This window comes from Stigmatopora argus, chromosome 23 (genome assembly GCF_051989625.1).
Source record: "Stigmatopora argus isolate UIUO_Sarg chromosome 23, RoL_Sarg_1.0, whole genome shotgun sequence".
NCBI classification, from domain to species: Eukaryota; Metazoa; Chordata; class Actinopteri; order Syngnathiformes; family Syngnathidae; genus Stigmatopora; species Stigmatopora argus.
Window position 1 is genome coordinate 8,849,668 of NC_135409.1, and position 12,642 is coordinate 8,862,309.

The following is a 12,642-nucleotide window of genomic DNA, read 5'->3' on the forward strand; positions in this document are numbered from 1 at the left end:
ATATACCTTGGAAATATTACAAACTGTAAGTCAAGTATGCAATATAGTATATGAAATTGCATTTTTCATGAATATTTTTCACCACATATTTGCACCTAGTTATATATTCTTTACACAATTACAGTTGTAAAATATCTGCTTACTATTTTACAATACATCAAATGTATTTTAAATGTTATACTGATTCAAACATGCAACTATAAATCATTTCTTTGTGAAATAAAATGACACAAGCACCTGCTTTTAAACCAATCTAATATATTGTAGCTATTCAATGCGGCCGATAGAAAGCAGTAAAGATCTACATTGCGATCAGTTGATTTGCTGCATGTCGAATGGTACTTTATTTTGTCAGGAACAGCCGGATGCGCTTAACTCCGGGCAAAGTGTGAGGAGGCGTTTTACCCGGCTAGCGGGGCAATACTTTAGTATCACTTTTTTTTGCAATCGTGTCCTGTTTTCATCTCGCATAAATGCAGTATCGTTGGCTTTTTGATGCGGGTGCCATCCTCCTATGTGCCTTTTGGTAAGTTTCAGCGATTTCCTGTCACTTGTGCCGTTAAAGCTGTGCGTCCTTATGCGCCGTTTCCGCTAAAGTTGTGTGTTGTCATCTGTCGTTTAGTAGTTAGTTCTCATTAAGTTATATACGTATACAGTGACTCATGAGGCCAACTCCGGTCCTCGAGAGCCGCTATCCGGTCTCTTTTCCATCCCTCCCTCCACCAAAACACCTCAATCAAACCATCGGGATCGGTATCAAACTTTTGGACAGCTTGATGATGAGTTGATCATTCAGATGTTAGAGGAGGGAGCTATGGAAAATCATCCCCGCAAGACTTGCAGTGGTAAAGGTAAATGATCACATGATAACAAGCTCAAAGGTCCATTTTGAAATCCTTTTTTGGTACTTCTCTTCATTTTATAAATACTGGATGATAGGGTTATCCTTAGGTATTTCCAAATTCACAATAAAAGAGGCATCTGAAGTCACATCTTTGTTTAATTCTTGCAAGAAGAGAATACTACTTTTCTTCATTTTATAAATACTGGATTTTCACCAAGGGAGTGTTTGACACACACACACACACACACACAAAAGGTGATGATGATTGACCTCAAAATGATTGTGATATGACTCCTCAAGCTAGGCGATGGACGAGCGGCCCGTCCAGGTGAGCGACCAAGAGCGAGTGGTGTTGCGAGAAGACGGTCGCCAAAGGCGCCGAAGAAAAGCCATCATGTCGTCCTCCTGCGCGTCGACGGATCACATCGCCGTGGAGTTTGTTCTCCCCACCGTGGCGCGGGGTTCCGACTGCCCTGACTTGCTGCGACTGGAGGTCGCAGGAAATTGGACTGTGGAACAGGTTGCGCCTTTGTTGTTCTACTCAAGTTTCCATCAAGGTATTAAAAAGAAACGTCTGATTGTAGGTGAAGGCTCAAGTGTGGCTCCAGGCGGTGACGTCCAACCTCTGCCCGGAATTTTATCAACGCCTCTCTCCGGACCATTGCATTCTGCTTTACCAGAAGAAAGGCAACACGTGCGAGATCTACGACAAGCACCAAGTCTTTCAGACGCTGGATTGTGTTCGCTACTGGAGAGGTTTGTTTTGTTAGCAGGCTGTGACACCCACCTTGATATCAACAAATGGGCACAGTGGTACCTCGACATACAATCTTAATCCGTTCCGAGACTGAGATCATATGTCGAGCTTTTCGTAACTCCAGCGGACGTTTCCCATTGAATCGAACTAAAAACAAATTCATTCGTTCCAACCCTCTGAAAAAAACATCAAAAACAGGATATTGGATTGGAAAAAAATGTTTTGTTTCTTCTAATTCGCCATCTATTAACAAAGTAACACATAACTAGTGGTTTAATAGTAATAAAATGTGTTTAATAGAAGTAAAATTAGCACTCGTAACGAAACAAACAAATTTAAATTAACTTGGATTAATATATACAGACACACTCTAACATACGTTTAATGTAACTTTACACAAAACTGAATTCAATTTTTTTTTTTTTTTTTTACCTTCGTTCTGGGCGGGTTAGCTGTTTGCCACGCCTCCACCCTCACGTTCGCTATCAATGGGCTGTTTGCTGTTGTATTCCCTTCCAAATATTCCCAAAATGATGCACACAAATGTCCTCACAATAGGACCACTTGCCAACGAGAAGTAGTCTTGAATGAGCGATCGCGGGAGCTAACAGGCTAAGAAAGGAATAACAGCCTACCCACGTATTGATTGTGGGTAATGAGGTTTTATTCTGAGAAAGGGTGCCATTGGCTATCGGTGTTGTGTGCACGAGTATACTTCATTACCCAGAAAGCCCTCTTTTTGCCCCCCGCGCATACGCGTTGTGCGTTTCCTGTTCGATGCGTAGGAGAAACTTGTCTGAATAAATCTTTCAGTCCTCGTAGATATAGTAGTTATACACGAAAGAGATGCAGCAAAAAAAGACAGTGCGCTACAATGATAAACAGCCCCTCCATTCATGGCCACCTGGCTTGGTCGCATCTCAAAATTTTGATCGTATCTCAGGCGAATTATTCGATCGAATTTTTCATCGTACCTCGAGCATGTCGTAAGTAGAGCTGATCGTAGGTCGAGGTACCACTGTATTTGTATTTGATTTTTTTACTTTTTTATTTTTTGAAGCTCTGAAGAAGGAAGTGGGTCGAATCAAACTGGTGCCCCGTCCACAGCCCTCTGACGAGACCCTCCAGTACCAGCGCTACCTCAACTATCTGATCGGCTATGACGTCACAGACGTCAGCAACGTGCACGACGACGAACTGGAGTTCACGCGTAGGAAGCTGCTGACGCCGCGACGCCTGGAGTTGTTGGCTCGTGAAGGCAAGCTCTACTCCATGGACCTTTGGGTGACACATAAGCCCCTGCCCGAGCACCTCCAAGGCAAGGTATGCTGCCATTTCTGGGGGAGCGAGAGCAAGTTTCTCACCAAATTGCTTCACATCTTCTTCATCTTGCTCTTTTCTCAGCTCAATAATGGTCACATCCTGGTGGTAATCCACATCAGCACAGCCAGTCACACCATCAAAGTGTCCGTCAAAGATACACCGGCACAGGTACGAAGAGAGAGTGTCCTTAAAATTGTCTATCTGTGCTGAAACATCTTTTGTGTGTCGTAGGTTTTGTCCGTGTTCTTCTCCAAAATGGCGAATAAGAGAGGGTTGCTGGGCATTCCAGACGACACGTGTGAGGCAGACTTTGTGTTGCGCGTGTGTGGCAGGTTTGGTCCGATGATCACGTCATGGAGTCTTAGGTCTCGCCATCAAATCAATTCGATTGATTTGTTTTCCAACAGAGAGGAGTACCTGTATGGAGAGGAACCGCTGCAGAACTTCAACTGGATCCGTCAGTGTCTGAAGAACGGCGAGGAGATGCACTTGGCTCTAGAGACACCGCCAGATTCAGAATTGGATATGGTCCATGAGGAGGACTGGGCCCAAGTGGATGATTGTACCGGAGTTGCAGGTGAGTAGTGAATGAATACCATATGTTAGCATTTCATTGTTGTCCTGTTTTGTGTTCTTTTCAAGGAACACACGAACAGTTGACCATCGACGAGAAGGACCACGAGCGAGTGTTCACCGTCTCCATGTGGGACTGTAACAGGAAGCTCCGTGTGAAGGTGTTGGGAATTGACATACCGTCGCTTCCGAAAATTCCTGACTTTGTGGTGTTCATTGAAGCAAGCATCTTTCATAGTCAGCAGCTTCTTGCTCAGGTAAAGACATGGTACAGATCCACAAATAATAATAATAATAATAATAATCGGACATAGGTTTTGTCATCATCATTGACGCGACAAAAGCCTAATTGTCATCATACCCAGAAACTGCGTATGACGAAATTGGTAGTGCTTCTCCATAAGGTGCGTTTTCCCGGCAAAAGACCCAAATAACTGATAATTTCAGATTCGTAATTTGGCATTCTGCCGTGATGGACACATTGCATCACCCCCCCGAGCGGATCACTTACCTCTCACTGTCTTTCACTTACCTGCAGTCAGCCAGTAGGAGGCAGATCACCGCCCAACGTCTATTCATATGACCTCACCCCGAAGTTATTACGCAGAAAGCATTGTGTGGTGTCGTGTTACCGCAAGTTTAGAGTCCTGATGGTTGTGGGGAAAAAACTGTCCTTAAGCCTATTTGTCCGTACTTTGTGGAACCTATAGTGTCTGCCAGAGGGCAGCAGCTGGAACAGATTGTAACCAGGGTGGTATGGGTCCCCGAAGATGATCCTGGCTCTGCTGAGGTATCGAGGGCTGGCAATGCCAGTGAGGGCAGAGAGCAACCGACGATCTTCTGGGCAGTGTTAATCACTCTCTGCATGGCCTTTTTGTCTGCTGCCGTGCTTCCAGCGTACCACACTGGGATGCAGTATGCCAGGATGCTCTCCACAGTGGCTCTATAGAAGGTTACCAGAAGCTTAGTGTTCAAGTTGTTCCCCCTGAGTACCGTGAGGAAATGGAAACACTACTGCCGTGGTGTTGGTAGACCAGGAGAGCTTATCCGTGACGTATACAAAGAGAACGTAACAGAATAAAAAGGGAAGAAGGTAAGGGATGATTTTTGTCTTCCAGGAGCGGACAACCCCTAAAGCCTTTAGTGAAGAGGTGTTGTGGAACTGCTGGCTGGAGTTTAACATTAAAATCAAGGACCTGCCTAAAGGGTCCCGACTCAACCTCCAGGTAAGCTTTGATATAACAATAGATGGGGCTTTAAATACACATTGATCATTTTTGTACCAGGTTGTATGCAGGAAACAACCGCAAACACCAAACCCAAAAGGGGATTCTTGCCAGGAGAACGCATCAGGAAGTCACGACGGTAAGTCGCTGAGGTGAACCTCACCCAAGCCAGCCTCGACTGATTTGCCGGCCTTTCCCCAAGGCAAAACCAAGAACCGCCTACTGTACTACGTCAACCTGCTACTGATCGACCACCGCTCGCTGCTGCGCCAAGGCGAATTCGTCCTGCACATGTGGAAAATGCCCGAGAAAAGCGAAGAGAGCAGCAGCAGCAGCATCAACGCCGACAAGCTAACGTCGGCCACCAACCCGGATAAGACTTCGTCCATGGCCGTGGCCATTTTACTGGACAAGTACTGCTACCCCGTGGTGCTTCCCAAGAGCCGCGATCTGAGTCGAGATGCGGAAGACGCCGAAGGCCGGCAGCGGGTTCCGAGGGAAATGCCCAACCATTTGAAGAAACAGTTTGGCGCCATCGTGGATACCGACCCGCTCCATCCTTTGAGTCCAGAAGACAAAGAGCTGCTATGGCATTTCCGACACGAGTGTATGCGGGATCCAAGGTAGAGTGGACTCGGAAAAGAAAACTTTTTCATAAACTTACCCTAAACTGTAACTCTTCCTATCAAGGGCCTATCCAAAGCTACTGTCGTCAGTCCGGTGGGGTAAACAGGAAGATGCCCTCGCCACGCATCAAATGTTGGAGCGCTGCACCGCATGGGACAGCAGGTGACACCATTTCAAAACAACAATGAATGATCTATGCCAAGGGTGTCAAACTTGGGTTGGTTCGCGGGTCACATTAACGTCAACGCCATTTCATGTGGGCCGGACCATTTTAGATGTAAGATCTCGATTTTTTTCAAATTTAATTTTCTAATTTTGATTACTGTATTTTCACGACTATAAGGCGCACTGCATTATACGGCGCGCTGCATTATAAGGCGCACTGCATTATAAGGCGCACCCTCAATGAATGACACATTTTAATTTTTTTTCAATATATAAAGCACACTGGATTATAAGGCACCCTGTCTATTTTGGAGAAAATTTAAGACTTTTAAGTACGTCTTATAGTCATGAAAATACGGTAAAAGAACTGGATCAAAAGCCCTAAATAGTCCGTTTTTATACATCTAAAACAATGTTTAATTGAACTTTTTTTTCTCAGTAATGGAAAGTCTTTTAATCATGTTTTTTTTTATTTCAAATGGAAACAAAATATTTTTTCAAAGTGGAAAATGGAAAATATTTGTATCTATTTATTTTTAGATTTTACAAAATGCTTTTTGAACCAAAAACACAAAAGAAAAAAATAGATTAAAAAACTGCAATGATTGATTTTAAAAACGGGAAAATCAGGAAAGGTAATGTATTCGCGGGCCACTTAATGTCAACTCGATTTCATGTGGGCCGGACCATTTTAGATATAATATTTAGATATTTTTTAATAAATGGATTAAAAGAACTGGATTAAAAGCCCTGAATATTCCGTTTTTTTATAGATCTAAAACAATGTTTATTTTAGCTTTTTTAAATATATTTTTAAATTTTACAAAAGGATTTTTGAACTAAAAACACAGAAAAAATTGATTAAAAAATGACAATTATTGATTTAAAAGGGGGGAAATCAGGAAATGTAATATACATCTATACTCTTCATTTTAATTTGATCCTAAAACAGAAAGTCGGCACTCATGATTGACTTTTTCGGGCCACACAAAATGAGGCGGCGGGCCAGATTTGGCCCCCGGGCCAGCACTTTGACACCATGAAATTAATGAATGAGGATTGGACATTTATTGCCCTCTATGTGTTTTGGTTCAGTGTTTTAGACGTCGGTTTAGCCATGCAGATGCTAGACTGCCACTACTCCGACGCACAAGTCCGCTCCATGGCTGTGAGGAAGTTGGAGACCCTGGAGGATGCCGACGTGCTTCGATACCTTCTGCAGCTGGTTCAGGTCTTAATAATTTCACATGTTTTTAAAGGAAAAGGATGAGCAACAACACTTTCTTTCTTCATTTTAGGCGGTGAAGTTTGAGCCCTACCACGATGGCGCACTAGTCCGGTTCTTGCTCAAAAGAGCGCTGAGGGTAAGAAGTTTAAAAAGATATTCAAAAACACAATGTAAAGATTTTTTAAAAAAAGCTTAAATTGCATTTATTTGTGTATTTCAGAGTAAGCGTATTGGCCATTTTCTCTTCTGGTTCCTGCGCAGTGAGATTGCACAGTCCAAGCATTACCAGCAGAGGTATGCGGTTTTGTTGGAGGCCTACTTGCGAGGCTGCGGCGAGGCCATGCTGCAGGATTTTGGGAAACAGGTGGAGGTGACTGAGGCGCTGCAGAAAGTCACACGAGAGATTAAGACAATGTCTCCCGACAAGTATGACGTCACGGCGCAAGGTGAGGTTGGCTTTTTAATGACCTATCCTCCAATTTTTATGGCCTAACGGTGGCTGTCATGTGGTGTTTGCTTTTCAGTGGTGTGTCAGATGCGTCAGAAGTTGGAGAACCTGCAGTCGTCTGGCCTCCCAGAGGGTTTCAGAGTCCCGTATGATCCCGGACTAAGAGCTGGAAGCTTACTGGTAACATACCTGTCAACCTCTGCCGATAACTGCCCTTATAAATGATTATGATTCCCCTTACAAACCCCCAAAAAAACTTACAAACACCGTACGAGTCGTACACAAATAAGAGTCGAAAAACAAATAAGAGTGGACAGAGCCACTGCCACTGGCTTCTGCGTGACGACGGCGCCATCTTGGTCTTATTAGGTCTAAGGTTTATCTGTTTTGGACTCAGACCGAACAGTGCAAAGTGATGGCGTCCAAGAAGAAGCCACTGTGGCTGCAGTTCCAAAGGGCCGACCCCACAACTCGTTCCAAAGACCCCATCGGGATCATCTTCAAGCACGGTGATGACCTCAGACAGGACATGCTCATCCTACAGGTGGCCGACATTGATGATTATCTTTTGGACGCCCGTGCTGAGCTAAGAAAGATTATTTTCTGATTATTTTGGTCAGATTCTGCTGATCATGCAGTCTATTTGGGAGACGGAATCCCTGGACCTATGCCTGTTGCCTTACGGCTGCATCTCTACGGGAAACAGAATAGGTGTGCCTCGTGACAACCAAATGTTTCATTTATGATCTCATCCCTGACATTTTTTTATTTCTCAGGCATGATCGAAATCGTCAAGGACGCCACGACTATCGCCAACATCCAGCAGAGCGTTGTCGGGAGCACGGGGGCTTTCAAAGACGAAATCCTTCATCAGTGGTTGCGCGATAAGTGTGTTAGCGAAGACAAGGTACTAGTACATTTTTTTTTCTTTATTCTTGCAAAAAGGAAGTCCGAAAACAGGAAAGGGAAGTCAGCGTTGGCGGTTTCCTGTCACAGTTCACATATTCTATGCTACTTTTAGACTCGACACCTGCACTCAACTACATTTTCTAACTGTTGTATCTACGTCAAGCGTGTCAGACTCGGGTTGGTTCACGGGCCGCGTTAACGTCAACTCCATTTCATGTGGGCCGGACCATTTTAGATATATTATTGACTAAAAACACAGAAAAATTGATTAAAAAATGACAATTATTGATTTAAAAGGGGGAAAATCAGGAAATTTAATATACATCTATACTCTTCATTTGAATTTGATCCTAAAACAGAAAGTCGGCACTCATGATTTACTTTCCCGGGCCGCACAAAATCATGCGGCGGACCAGATTTGGCCCCCGGGCCGCCACTTTGACACATGTGATCTAAGTTAAGGATGTTTTGCCAGTTTTGGTGAATTACTGTGCAAGTGTTTTTTTCTAATCATGTGATGATTGCCTTGCTTTTCCAGTTTCAGCAAGCTGTGGAGAGGTTTTTGTATTCCTGTGGCGGCTACTGTGTGGCCACATTTGTTTTGGGTATTGGTGATCGCCACAATGACAACATTATGATCACTGAATCGGGTAATAAAGCGCACTTCTCACTTGAATGGTAAAAGTACATCAGAATGATGAAGTTTTTTGGATTCCCCTAGGTAATCTCTTCCATATCGACTTTGGTCACATTTTGGGGAACTACAAGAGCTTCATGGGAATTAGTAAGGAGTGGGTTCCTTTTGTGCTCACGCCAGATTTCCTCTATGTCATGGGAACATCAGGGAAAAAAAGTAGCCCTCATTTCCAGAAATTCCAGGTACTCTACAACAGGGCTGTCAGACTCGGGTTGGTTCACGGGCCGCATTAACGTCAACTTGATTTCACGTGGGCCGGGCCATTTTAGATATAATGTTTAGATTTTTTTTTATAAATGGATTATAAGAACTGGATTAAAAGCCCTGAATATTCCGTTTTTTAAAGATCTAAAAGAATGTTTATTTTAGCTTTTTTATATATTTTTAGATTTTACAAAATGATTTTTGAACTAAAAATACAGAAGAAATTGATAAAAAAATACAATTTTTGATTTAAAAGGGGGAAAATCAGGACATTTAATATACATCTATATTCTTCATTTTAATTTGATCCTAAAACAGAAAGTCGGCACTCATGATTGACTTTCCCGGGCCACACAAAATGATGCGGCGGGCCAGATTTGGCCCCCGGGCCGCCACTTTGACACGTGCTCTACGAGAATGACATTCACATCCATAATGTGTTTCTTCATGATTTGTAATTTTTGTCAGGACGTGTGCGTGAAAGCTTACCTGGCTTTGCGACATCACACCAACCTGCTCATCATCCTCTTCTCCATGATGCTCATGACTGGTACGCAGTTCTTCTCGAAACCTCGCCATGACCACCCCCCAAAAAAGTGAAATATATCACCTATAACACCATTTCTTGTCTTTGCCTAGGAATGCCCCAGCTAACCAGCAAAGAGGACATCGAGTACATCCGCGAAGCGCTAACTGTGGGCCGCAGCGAGGATGAAGCGCAGCGCCACCTCCTGGATCAAATTGAGATCTGCCGGGAGAAAGGTTGGATGGTGCAGGTTAACTGGTTTGTTCACCTGGTGCTGGGGATAAAACAGGGGGTGGAAAAACGCTCCACGTGAGTGGAATTAGCAGGAATTATGATCACAAAAGTGATAATAACATGTCTGATTTCTCATATCGTACTTTCTCGCATATAAGCTGTGTTTGTCGCAAAAAAAAAGATGACTAAATCGGGGGTATGGCTTATATGCGCACAAATGTCCGCTGGACATATTTTTCTAAATACAAGTACGTACTACACTACAATGTGCTGCCAATTTTTTATTTTATCCTTGCGTTTAAAGTAGTAGCCATTTGGAGATCACGTAGAACAGTACGTGACAGAAGAAATAGAGAAAATAAAGTAGTAGTAACAGTAAGTACTACTGTCATGAAATTGTAAATCCAGAAATCCTACTCCAGAAAACTTACACCAGCATAGAAAACGTTGAGATTAATTTTTGAATTAAGGTTCTCAGCAAATCATTTTGAATATATATTTCCTAAAATAATGGGAAATTATTTAAAATGAAACTAGAAGTAAAAGTGTGTTCCATGGCATTTTCATGTATTGTTCTCTAAGCCCCGCGCTAGTCTGTCCAAGGCACTTAGAATTTCACATAAGTCTTCTAGTGTTGTTTTTTCTCAGTCCCCAGCTTTGATAAATTACATTGCGTGTTCAAATGGCTACTACTTTAAACGCAAGGATAAAACAAAAAATATAAAAAAAATGGCAGCACATTGTAGTGTATTACGTACTTGTATTTAGAAATATGTCCAGCGGGGGGCAGTACATGCCCTTGTTATTCCTAAATGAATGTTATCTGTAATGGGCCGTATATGGCCCGCGGGCCGAGGTTGAAGAACTTGTACACACACGATCCGGGGGCAGGGCGAGCGCGCGAACCCCGTTTCGGCGAAACGTCCGTCGGCGAATCGTCCGAGTACGGAGAAAATGTGGTACTTCTCTTAAATGGCCCTGACCTTTCATTAAGAGTCAATGACCAAGTTATTGTAAAAAAAATATTTACTTCAATGCTGTTTTTTTCCTCTTAAAGTTCTTTGCCTTTCAGCAAAATGAAGGTAAAATCTTTTGCTTGTTCTACACAATTTTGAATACAAATGTACATCTCCAGTATTGAGAATTCCCAAGCAAGTTTTATGGGATTTGGCAATTGTTTTCAGCCATGCTTCATTTCCATTCTTTTAATTCAGTCATTAGCATTGAAGGTGATAGGCGACCAATCCTTTTGAGTTGGGAGAGACGTTCAAATGGATGTCATGTCTATCAGTAACTAGCCAATGACAGGCAAGTTCAGTCATTACTGCCATCCACTGGTATTCACGACACACAGCACTTATTACAGTAGTAGTTCTTTTTTTGTATACGTGAAAATACCTGTTAAAAATGTGTGTTACAATTTTTTTTTAATTGGCTTTACTTGTGGGAGGGGTAAAAACAAAAATATTTTTTAATGGAAAAACAAATAAACAATAATCAAGGATCAAACTAAGTTCTTTCTTTCTTTATGTTGATTTAAAGATGCGCATCATTCTTTTTGCATTTCTCATCTCCATTTTTTTCTGTGATTTTTAAGATACTTTGTAGATTTCTATCTTCTATTTGCCCTCCTCCTGTCACTTTACCTCTTAATTATTGCCATCATTTTCTCAGCGGATAAGTGGGCGCAGGTGGACAAGCCTGCCGCTCTTTCTTGTTTTCACACTGTGGCTTTGAACTGCAAATGGATTTGTCAGAAGAGAAAAAAGCCCCCTCGTTTTCCAGCTTTTTCTGGCTCCTTAAAGCTTTTTAGCACGCCTTCGTGAATCGTGTGGAGGCTGAACAACAAATGTGAATGGGGGAAGAAGAAGAAAAAAAAGAAAGAAAAAGAACATTTGTTGTGTTTTGCCATTTGCGCGCAGATAAACGTGTCTGCTTTTATGCACTCACTTTATTCTAAGTAGTATACAGCTTTTCATACCACTTTGCCTGCCGTTGACGCTATTCAATAGCTTTCTTTGAGACAAGCTCATTCGCTGGCAGCAAATAAGTTCATTTGTCTTTTCCCAAACTAAAGTTCCACGTCATCTATTGCCGAGTTCGGCTTTAATTCCAAAATACAGCCTTGAAATAGACAATTGAGCTCCATGTGTGATGCCTCCATGTCATACCTGTCAACCTCTGCCGACAACTGCCCTTATAAATGATTATGATTCCCCTTACAAACCCCCAAAAAACCTTACAAACACCGTACGAGTCGCCATCTGCCAGAATCCAAGCCAAAGCAATTTAAGAGTCCCTCGTAGATCTTCATTTCCAACTCAGATCAACAGTCTCGGCCTGGAACATGGTGTCCTGTTCGGTCAATAGTCCTGAAAACAATGAACTGGCCTCGAAAGCAGCTGTGGGGGGGGGGGGGGAAGTATCCTCTAGCTTACTCGGTCCCAACATAAAGTATAGCACAAATTAAATTATAACTTCATTACCTATGAAATGCTTAATGAACATATAGTAACATCCCAGAATAAACCCAACATTGTCCAATGAGAAATGTAGTGCAATGTCTTCTAATATCTCTGGTTCCTCTCCAGGAACCCGTGAACCAGATCAGTCATCGAGGGAATTTGCTGCTTCCGTGTGTTCGTGCGTATATTTAGCTCCCCTGTAAAAGTAACACAAAAGCCTATATGGCATTTGTAATGTGATCCCATTAGCATGCACAAATGTAAATGAACGTCGTCCCTTTGACATCAATGCTTAGGATAACGACTGGTGGGTGTGTGATGCACTTTCAGCTATTTAACTTCAATGAGATGTATGTTTTTGTTGCTTGACGTAATGATGTCATTTACATGGTAGTGTCATATCTAGGATGGATGAT

At 42.6% G+C, this 12,642-nt stretch overlaps 1 protein-coding gene across 2 annotated transcripts; it reads left to right on the top strand.

Moving 5' to 3' along the window:
* The first annotated feature begins 380 nt into the window (after positions 1-380).
* On the top strand, positions 381-11,270 carry pik3cg (phosphatidylinositol-4,5-bisphosphate 3-kinase, catalytic subunit gamma). Of its 2 annotated transcripts, none has more exons than XM_077593284.1 (23): positions 381-526; positions 1,145-1,364; positions 1,429-1,600; positions 2,662-2,924; positions 3,006-3,092; positions 3,156-3,256; positions 3,332-3,501; positions 3,567-3,754; positions 4,616-4,723; positions 4,784-4,862; positions 4,926-5,346; positions 5,414-5,512; positions 6,611-6,746; positions 6,814-6,879; positions 6,964-7,189; positions 7,268-7,371; positions 7,589-7,735; positions 7,812-7,902; positions 7,968-8,098; positions 8,639-8,750; positions 8,822-8,979; positions 9,470-9,551; positions 9,641-11,270. In XM_077593284.1, exons 2-23 carry the CDS (start codon positions 1,152-1,154, stop codon positions 9,838-9,840), a joined length of 3,354 nt encoding a protein of 1,117 aa, XP_077449410.1. In that variant the 5' UTR covers positions 381-526; positions 1,145-1,151; the 3' UTR covers positions 9,841-11,270. The 2 variants fall into 2 exon arrangements, with proteins under 2 accessions (XP_077449410.1, XP_077449409.1); XM_077593283.1 differs by having other exon boundaries at positions 395-526; positions 1,149-1,364.
* Positions 11,271-12,642: the final 1,372 nt, after the last annotated feature.